At 32.9% G+C, this 10600-nt stretch overlaps 1 protein-coding gene across 1 annotated transcript; it reads left to right on the forward strand.

Moving 5' to 3' along the window:
* Nucleotides 1–2014: 2014 nt before the first annotated feature.
* Nucleotides 2015–4013, forward strand: LOC145274262 (epithelial splicing regulatory protein 2-like; the record flags this gene model as incomplete). Its single annotated transcript, XM_080127377.1, has 2 exons — nt 2015–2253; nt 3870–4013. Coding segments are annotated over exons 1-2 (270 nt in total), but the record flags the coding sequence as incomplete, so codon positions are not given.
* Between the last annotated feature and the right edge of the window lie 6587 nt (nt 4014–10600).

Genomic DNA, 10600 nt, shown 5'->3' on the forward strand with positions numbered 1-10600 from the left:
CGTAAAAACACATTTGTGAGAGGATCATCTAGAGATGTTAGTCTTACTGGAAGTTTAAATCAATAAATATTTATTATTTTATTATTACTACAAGCAGTGGAAGATGTTTCTTAAACCAAAATCAAATAAAAAAGATAATTAATGGAATCGGTTTTGGCATCGGAAAATAGGCTCAAATTTTTCCAATTCCGATACCCCAAAAAGCTCACATCTTTCCGATTCCCGATTCCGATTAATCGTCCCAACACTAATACATATACATATATAGTACAGCATAGAATATGCGTATCGCAAATAAGTTACACACAAGAGTTGGTTTCGCTCCTAACCTGACGAACTCACCGGAATTAAATACAAACGTTTTTTGTGTAGCTATTTATTACTAAGACTAAGCTCTGCTCATCTATTGAACATTCTTGAAGTAACTACTGAAAATAATAGATATGCATACTTTTTTTCTATTCCAAAATATAGGCAAGATTTCATTCTAGATTGAACTCCAATCTATGATTCCCTCTTGCGAAACTTTCACAAAAAAACACTCGACTAGCTACAACCATTATAAATAATTTCTCCCACTCTTTATCTGTGCCTAAATCTAAACGCAGTTTCCCTGAACAAAGCTTCTTCCCCATATTTGCTCCCCCGTGGAACACTGTTCCGATGGCCTACTTCCCGGTTGAATACAACATGGTAACCTTCAAATCTTGTTGAGCCGTCCCCATAAATAATCAGATTCTACCCAATTTGCACCATCAACGATTACTACACTACCACCTTATATTCATTAACCCTAATCCTCGAGTGGCTTTGAGAAGTGATGACTCCCAAGTAAAAAAAAATGTATATACACATAATATACTGCGTAATATTTTTAGTGTTTATTTTAGCGGTGCTCAATACGTGAGTAGAGCTTAGTAGTAGCATAGACATATACTAATCGCGAGTAAACTTCACAAAAACGTACATGTTTCATTTCTGAAAGAAATCATCAGGCTAAATATGATCCCTGAAATAGCTTTATTTTATATAGTAAATAACTAATAACTAATGGTCCTTACAATAATATGAAGACTAATACAATGATTTCATGATATTAATTTGCTTAAAAGCAAAAGTATTTTCTAACGAAAGACTTGGGACTAAACGCTTTTGTTTTTAACTTATAGTTTTAAAGATTGAAAAAAGTTCCATGGTACACACATATATAACTGATTACATTTTAGCAATGGGAAAACAAATTAAACCAATGAGGCCTCCAGAGCGCTGTTGGAACTATTCCTTTTGGTATCACTGTCGTTCTTCTCCTTCGTAGGGATAGGCAGAGGAACCTCCAACACAAAGTTATACATTCATTTACTTTTTCAGTAATAATGGCTCATATACGACATTAAAACAAAAAAAAAGTGCCCCTTAGTATCCTCGGGGGGGGGGGGGTAACAAAGGGCAAGAAAAACCTATGACCGTCTTGCTTTCCTTCTGACGGTTTTACTACCGCGACGACTGCTGCTATTTCTCCTCTTATCAACTGCCGTCTTAGCCAGCAGTTGTCCCCGCAACAGGTAGAAAGGGGAGGGGGAGCGCCAGGTAGCGCTCAGGTAAATATGGCCTTATAAAAAGCAATCAGTGGGAACAGGACAACGATGAAGGGATCGATTGAAAAAGTTGTGTTTTAAGTTATTCTGAAATTGATGCAGAGCCGAAAACGGGAACCTTGTAGGTCTTGTTCGAACTTGGCTGTCAGTTTATATATATACATATAAAAGGACGTTCGTAGATAGATGTATTGAACATTTAACTGGCAACAGCTTGTCCAGGTAAACGACGTGACTGCTGAAGCAACAGGTAAAAACAAAAAGAAAAAAGTTTAAGGTAATGCGCAAGCGTAGTTGTCGCCATACCGTGCCACGTTCAACTGGTTCGGCCAATCGGACGGCTTCTTATTCAAAGGAGGTTAATGTGGCACATGGAGACCCAGTACAAATCATTGGTCTCACTTTTCACTAGTAAAACACGGAGCGTTTGGACGAGGTACATCGGTGTTTTTATTATTTATTTTTTTTTTTACTTCCTAAAACGTTAACATTTACGTCCTGGAACATCATCGCGCCATTCTTATCACACACGATGGCCTCGTCGCATTTACTTGCTTTTTTCTGTGCAACAACCGGTAAAAATTGTGAAGACTTAGGCGTCGACGAGGAACAAATAGTACTTTTGGTTTACTTGTTGTTTGATGTTGCTAATACCAAGGTAAGTTTTATGTCTTAACAGTTTTTAACTTGTTGTTCTTCACACTCTTCCATCAAACTCGTTAGCTCTAATTTTTTTTTTTTTTTTTTTTAACATTTCTAGAAGTGGACTAAGAACTTTGTTTATAAACTTTTTTCTCGACTTATTAATCTGTTTTATGTTCAAATGTTTTTCGTTGTTGTTATTATTATTATTCCTTTTTAGTTTTTGTTCAATTGTAGCATATAGACTGTTGGAATATTTCGCATAAAAACTTTTGTTACAAATGTTGAATACGATCTGTGCTTTTCTTTTAGATTCAAGTTAAATTCAATTTTTATGTTATCATTTGTTGGTACTCCTGCAGTGAGTGATCCGTGCTGAAATAACGTTATTATTTAAAAAGACCTTCTTAATATGGGGAGGGGGAAAGTGTTTTGTACCTATTCTGTACTTTAATCTTACAATTGAATAAAAAAAACAAAAACAACTTTAATTAAACATGGAAATAAGATTTAAAAAAAAAATAACGCGGGTCACTCTCTGCATTAGCACCCATTTAAGATGAGTGACAGTACATAATAGCTACAAAATTCCCTTTCCTCCCCATGTTAAGAATGGGTTTCTAAATAACGTTATTTTATCACGGTCCGTATTCTGCACAAGTGCCAAACTTTGGTTTAAAAAAAAAAATTATTCCTTGTTCTGCAATTCTTTATTAATGTATTTTATTTAATGATTTGTTATATATAATTATTGCGGCCATTTCTATATCGACCTTATAAATTGATAGCACTTCACAAGCTAGACATAAGGTCAATTGAATCTTAAAAAAAAAAAAAAAAAAAAAAAAAAACATACACACTCGAAAAGAGTGGCACTCTGGAAATCCTGCAAAACTAATGTTGTCAGTCCCGTCGTTATTTCTTCTGGACGAAGGCGCAACAAACAAACAAATAACCCTCCCCCCTTGTAAAGAAGGAAGTAAATTCCGAGATCGTGGCTTTTTTGAACAAGTATGAGTAACCATGCCAGTAGTGACTGGTATGTTTTGGTTTTGTGTACTTCTGTAGAATACGAACTGTACTGAAATAACGTTATTTAGAAACCCATTCTTAATGTGTGGAGGGCGTTTTGTAACTGTTCTGCACTTTTGCATAACAATTTAATAAACAAAAGATACCGTAAAAATTGAAATTCGCTGTAAAATCCTATCCAAAATAAATGGCACAGTTCGTATTCTACATAAATACCTAGTTTATTATTTTAACTTCATTTTTATTGATAAATCCCGTTTAGGATCTCTTTTATAAAGACGTTTAAAAACATATGTATATATTCATTAAAAAAAAAAAAGGACATGGCCGCGAGCAATGAAAACATTGGATTAAGTTTCTCTTTCTCTCAATGACTTTATTGGCCGTTTATTTCAGGACAAAAGGGCAATTGAAGACGATTTGAAATTTCAACAAAACCAAAGGAAATATATTAACGACACTATTATACTATTGAACTACTTTGTTTATTTCGACTCGTTTGTACAAACTTGTTTACCCCCCCCATCTCTCTCTCTCTCTCTCTCTCTTCTCTCTCTCTCTCTCTCTCTGTGTATAATACAGGTTTGTTTACTTATACAGGTGATCGCTTTGCAACATCACTACATCAAACCACAACCAAACGAAATCTCTGAAACAATTCTTACCGAAGATTGTAAGACACAAACCGGATTGGAGGAGGAAGTTATTAAAAACTCGCAACCTCTAGAACATGTTCTCGACGAGGTTAGTACAACTATTTTGCTGCTTGTGTGCATTGGTGAATTTTTAAACCAAACGCATTTCAGGTGAAAACATTACGTGCTTGCGTGTCATGGCGAAATTATAAATTCCTAAAAATTACGGAAAAATAATCCAGTAGAAAAATAGACCTTTACGAGTTTTATCGTATGTCTATTTATTTATCTTAATGTGAGAGTTGTGTAACTAGTCCAATCTGACAAACTGGCTTATCTCTTTACTTAAATTTATGGTCGCCATTTTTAAACTCAATATATAATTGTGGATAACTTTTTGGTACTAATGTAATTTTTAATTGGCACTAATTTCGACATCACACGTAATGTTTTAATCTGAAATAAAGTGCTTTAAAAGATCTGTCTACACAAGCATCACTTTGTCTTTTTATTATTAATCAACTCTTAAAAACTTCCAAAATATTAGGTTGGTGCAAAAATGTCTTTATATATATATATATATATATATATATATATATATTAGTTGAATGTAAAAACTTTTTGCACCAACTTAATAGTTTTAAAACCTCGGTTCTTGTTTAGATTTAACCTTGAAAAAAATTAATGGTTTACATATCCGTCACGGAAAGGAACTTTTATATTAAAAAAAAAAAAAAAAACACGTTAATAGGTTAAGTAGCTTTATTTTTGTAAAGAAAAAAAAACATTAAGCGATTAATGTGAAATCTGTAGCATTACAAGGCTGTTTGAATTGTGGAATTATCTACCCTTGTTTGAGTTTTTTTTTTCAGCTTACTCATAAAATTTTCGTTTCCTTTTCAAAAGTAAAACTAGATTTTTTTTTTTTTTTTTTAAATATGGCATCTTCGTTCCGTGACATGATTAAGATTTTTTGGGGTTTTTTTTTATTATTATTATGTTCAATTCTAAATAAGGACCGACCTTTTTATACTGGACGTCAGCTGAATAACTTCACATTAAACGAATCCGCTAATCCCCCCCTCACCACAGGCCAACTCTCCGTTCACTCTCCTTTACCTGTATATACGTACAGAGGTGCGTCGACATTTTTATTTATTACCTTCGACTTTTTGGTTTGTTTTGGAAGTTTTGTCATTCTTAATTGGTCCAATTTCATGTATTTATCCAGACAATACGGTTTCCCTTGTAATACCAGCGTATCATTTCCACATAATACGTGCGTTTACAAACGGACTGTAGGCGTTCTTGTACAACGCTCCGCTGGCGTATAGTAATTAGTTTATTTACACACCGTTAAAATAATTCGGCAACAGTTCTTATCAGAACAAGTTAGCTCGTGTTATATATATTAGCAGGCCGCCCGGCATAGCTCGGTCGTAAAATACATAGATATATTTTGATTAATACAGATTGTGTTTTATATATTGGACCCAATATATAGTAATCATTTAAAAAGTTAAAGACTCTTGTGTCACCACCGAGAATCGAAACTAAAACGTTTAGCTTGTGATTTACTTTTTCCTTTGACATGAATGCCTGTGCTATGAAGACATTTTTTGCTGCAAGGTTATAAATTATAACATGAACCAATAGCTATTACGTTACGCATGCATATGCCTAATGCCGTCGTTCGGCCCTTCACCTGACAAATTCCATTCTTTAATTTACACTTTTACACGGATTTTTCTCGGCTATAACCCAATTATAAAAGTTTTGCATGGGTTCGAATACCCTATATATTAAGTTTTCATGTCTGTAGACCAAAAATTGACAGTTTGGTAGGCAAATTTTTTTAAACATATACATGAATATATAGGTTTGTTTACTATAACCTTTTTCACTAGTGATGGGACGATTCCAATATTTTTCCCGATTCCAATACAATTACCGATTCCAATTCTTTATAAATCTCTAATTAGTTACTATAAGATCATCTCTCTTGATTTTCGTAAAAACACATGTTAAATATGCAGATGTTTTCCTAAACGTCAAAATTACACTTGTGGGTGATTATCTATCGATTTTAGCTTTATTAGTACTTTTTAAAATCAATAAAATATTTTATCTTATTACCAGCTATGGAAGAGTTTGGTTTAAAAAAAATCGAATAAAAAAAAAAAAGACCATTAAAAGAATCGTTTTTGCATCGGAAAATAGGCATCAATTTTTCCGATTCCGATACCTCCAAATCTTCCGATTTTTCGATTCCCGATTCGATTAATCGTTCCAACACTACTTTTTACACAAGTATAATCATGTAGAATATCTGCATGAATAAAATTACACGTAATAGTAAACTAAAGATGATCATCCCATGAGAAAACCGAAAAAAAAAAAAAAAAAAAAACTAATAGGGAATTAATTAAAATGAATGTTTAAAAGAAATATGCAAATTAGGTAAATTTTTTATATTTTTTTTTTTAAACAGATGAATGCAGTTCCACGACCCATATATAACAGTTCTATTTTCTTAAATAAATAGAAAAGGGGGTTTTTAACACTAATATCAATACAAAACAAAAAAATAATTTTTAGCATAGACGTGTGTGCTTTTTTATTCGCAGTTTATCCTTTGAAACCAGTACTTTATACTAACGGTGTAATAACGTGCAGAACTATATTTTTTTTATCTATACAAATGTTTTGTATATAATAAAAACTCTGTACTTCTGCAGAATACGATCTGTGTTTATTTTAGATAGGATTTTCAAGTTAGATTCGATTTTTACGGTATTGTTTTTAAATCGTTTGGTGAAAATGAAGAATACTTAAAAAAAATAATAAAAAAAAAACCTGCAGTTGCATTACAAATCAGTTACGAGAAAGTTGTCAAAAAACAAACGTATAACAAATGCGATCAAAAGCAAGATAAGTTATCTACCTAACTGCATAAGTTTTTAGTGTTTTTATTTAATGTAAAATGTGTATTCGCTTCGAAAAACAAGTAATATTAAGCGCTACCGATGAACAAGAAAAAATGATCCCGATGTCTTTGAAGACTCAAATTTTTCAAAATAAAACAAAATGGTGGTAGAAACCAGCCCACTAAATGTTACCGTGACATTTATTGGGTGGCTTTCTACCATTTTGTTCTATTGCTTATTTTGAATTCATTATCGAGACTTAAAAGATGTAAAGAGACATCGCGGCCATTTGTTTTTCTTGTTCTCCGGGAGCGTTCTGTTACTTGTTTTTCGAACCGAATAAACATTTTACATTAAATAAAAACACTAACTACTTACCCAATTAAGTAGAAAAGTAACTTGTGTTGCCTTTGATCATTTATTTGTTTTTTATTTATTCATTTTTTGTACAACTTTTTCGTACCTGTGGCTTGTGATACAAACCCAAAAGCCATGTGTTAAGAACGAGTTTCTAAATAATAACGTCATTTTAACACAGTTCGTATTCTGCACAAGTCGTCTTCAAGTCCAACATAAACAAATTCTTGATGAGCTATTCCCTTAACTAATCCAATTTATCAAATTTCCACTACTAACGATGACTACATGTTCCCCTTGACCGCTATACGCTCATTAACCTTATCCTCGAGTGACTTCCGGGCCTTGATAAGTGATGGTTCCTTTGTAATTAAAAAAAAAAGTACCAAATTCTCTCATATATTTATAACTTATGTTAAACCTATGACAGAAAGAGTATCTTCGAAAATCCATGGGTTAAGTACTTTTCTAACGTATTAACGTGAGAATGGAGGATGTTTTGTAACTTTGTACTTTCGGATAATTTAATAAGATCCCATAAAACTTGAATTTAGTTTTGAAATACTATAAAAAAATTTTGGGTTTGTATTACTGTACACATAGATTCGAAAAAGTTGTCAAAAAAACAAATATATAACAAATAAATGTTATCAAAGGCAACATAAGTTACTTTTCTACCAAACTGGATATATTTTTCGTGTTTTTATTCAATGTAACATGTTTATTCAGCTCGAAAACCATACAGTGTTTACCGATGTATTGGAACATTCAAGATGGCGTCTGATTCTCTCTTTAACACGGTAAGTGTGGGAAAAGATGTTATAAATAAAAAAAACGGATAAAATACTGTTAAAAACTCGCTCAATATATGTTACCGTGACATAGGTTGACATATATTCGGCGGGTTTTTAATAGTATTTTGTATAGTTTTTTATTTATAACACCTTTTTCCATACTTACCGTGTTAAAGAGGGTGTAAGACGCCATCTTGAATTTTCGAATACATCGGTAAACACTGTATGTTTTTCGAGCTGAATAAATGTTACATTGAATAAAAACGCAAAAAATACATCCAGTTTGGCAGAAAAGTAACTTATCTTGCCTTTGATAACATTTATTTGTTATATATTTGTTTTTTGACAACTTTTTCGAATCTGTGTACAGTAATACAAACCCAATTTTTTTTTTTTTTTTTTTTTTTTTTTTTAATAGCATGGTACCTTCTCTGCAATACCAATTTCTTTCTTTTTAATTGGTCTATTTAGTACAGTATAACCCGGATATAAGAGACCCGAATGTAAGAAAAACTGTGCAAGATATTTCCTCTGGTCCTAAATTAGAGCCTGCGTTAATGTCCCATCGACGAAATGTAGCATCCCTCTGCCTGTTCTACAAGTACTTTAACGGTGAATGCTCCGACGAACTGCAAGCACTTGTACCCCCCCCCCGGGCGTAAATACCCCCGACAAACCCGACAAGCAGCAAAATCCCACTCCTTCACAGTTGAGATCCCTAGATGTAAGAGAGCATTCTACTCCAGTACTTTCTTCCCCAGAACCGCTAAACGTTAGAATTCCCTTCCGGGTTCCTGTTTCCCCAACTGTACTGACATGCAGAAGTTCAAGTGTAACGTGAACCGACATCTTGCTGCCAAACTCCCTACATAGTATCCCTGTAGCTTATATTCCTGATAGTAGCCCTCTACATCAAAGTGGCAATGTGCCTTGTTTGGGGTGAAAATGTAATCAAAAGAAAAAAATGTACAGTGTAACCCGGATATAAGAGTCGTATGGAAATACGTACCACTAGACTTCGGAATTCCTATCCGGTCTCCTGTCTCCTTGACTGAACTAACATGAAGTTTAAATGTAATGTGAACAAATGTCTCGCTGCTCAACTTTCAACAGTCCCCTGCTAAACACGGTCCTAAATAGTAACTACTTATGTTTTAAATGGCAATATGTCTTGTTTGGGGTGAATTAAAGTAAAATAAAACTTAAAAATAAAGATATAAGAGACCCGGATATAAGAAAAGGGATATGAGCCTTTCTCTGGTCCCAAATTAGAGCCGGTGTTAATGTAGTGTAACCCTGATAGAAGATAGCTGTGGGGGGGTGGGATCATGAGAAGTCTCTTATATCCGGATCAGACTGGGTATTGAGATTTCTTTTATTTCTGCATATTCTAATAGATACAAGGAAAAGTATAATCTTTGTAATTTTAATTAATATATTTATATTGAATTTTTTGTATTTACGGATTGTTTTAGTAAGAGTTAAAAACTCCTAGTTTAAAAAAAAAAAAAACTTCCAGTTTAAAAACTCACTCTCATTTTCGTGTCCGAATGCAGAAATTCTATTTAATTAAACTACATTACTTTAACTTTTTACTAGTTTTCTGATACCGACACTTGAAAATCACCAGGATGTCGTTCAACTAAAGTTGTTGGAAAAATGACAGGGTTCCAGGTAGCAACAAGCTTCACATTTTTCGCCCCGGAAGATAAACCTGATTTCCGGTTTAATACTTCTGTGTGTGATTTCAGAAGAAAAAAAAAAAAACAATATTTATTCACTTATTTGCTACCGTGCTATTTTTTGCTAATAGTATCTTTCAATTTCGTTCCGTTTTAATCCTATTTTAAATTGCTCCTCCAAAATCGAAAAAATAACATTCAACAATCGTACTTTCTATACATTAAAAAAAATTTTTTTTTTTTTTTAATAAAATTTTAACAAACGAAATAATTTAATTTTTAAACGCAAAAAGTCAATTTGGTATACCTTCTGGTATTTTTTTTTTTTTTTTTTTTTTTTTTTTACACAAGTCCAACTCACCATTCACATTGGAAATGTCGACTTTTCTATGTTTTCAGGTATGCTTATAACGAATAAACACTCCCCCCCAACCTCCCCATGTTAAGAACGGCTTTCGAAATAGACCCCCCCTATCTTATCAGCATGCCGCAAAACCTACAAAAGTTGACATGTTGAATGTGAATGGCGAGTTGGACATAATGTAAAAATGTACCGAATTTAAAGCGGAACGAAATTAAAATTTCCATTCCATTTTAAAAACTACTGTAAAACAGAGCGTTTCCCGCAAGTTTTACTTTTTTTTTTTTACAAGAAAACCACCACTTATCGAGGTCCGAAGGCCACTCGAGGATAAGAGTTAATGTTTGCTTGCATCATTGCTCTCAATTTCATCTGCTTACTCTACAGTTTTCCTTTTATGAATTTTTAATGTAAAGTTACACGGACGCTTTATAAACGTCAGTAAATCAGTATTTAGTTCAATTATACCATTTACTAGTGAATCATTCAATAGCGTTTTTTTTTTTTTTTTTTTTTTTTTTTTTTTTTGTCTATCTATGATTACAACTTTAACACGAATTCTGCAGTGTTAATTA

This window comes from Euprymna scolopes, unplaced genomic scaffold, assembly GCF_053919585.1.
Source record: "Euprymna scolopes isolate OS-2025 unplaced genomic scaffold, ASM5391958v1 sca301, whole genome shotgun sequence".
NCBI classification, from domain to species: domain Eukaryota; kingdom Metazoa; phylum Mollusca; class Cephalopoda; order Sepiida; family Sepiolidae; genus Euprymna; species Euprymna scolopes.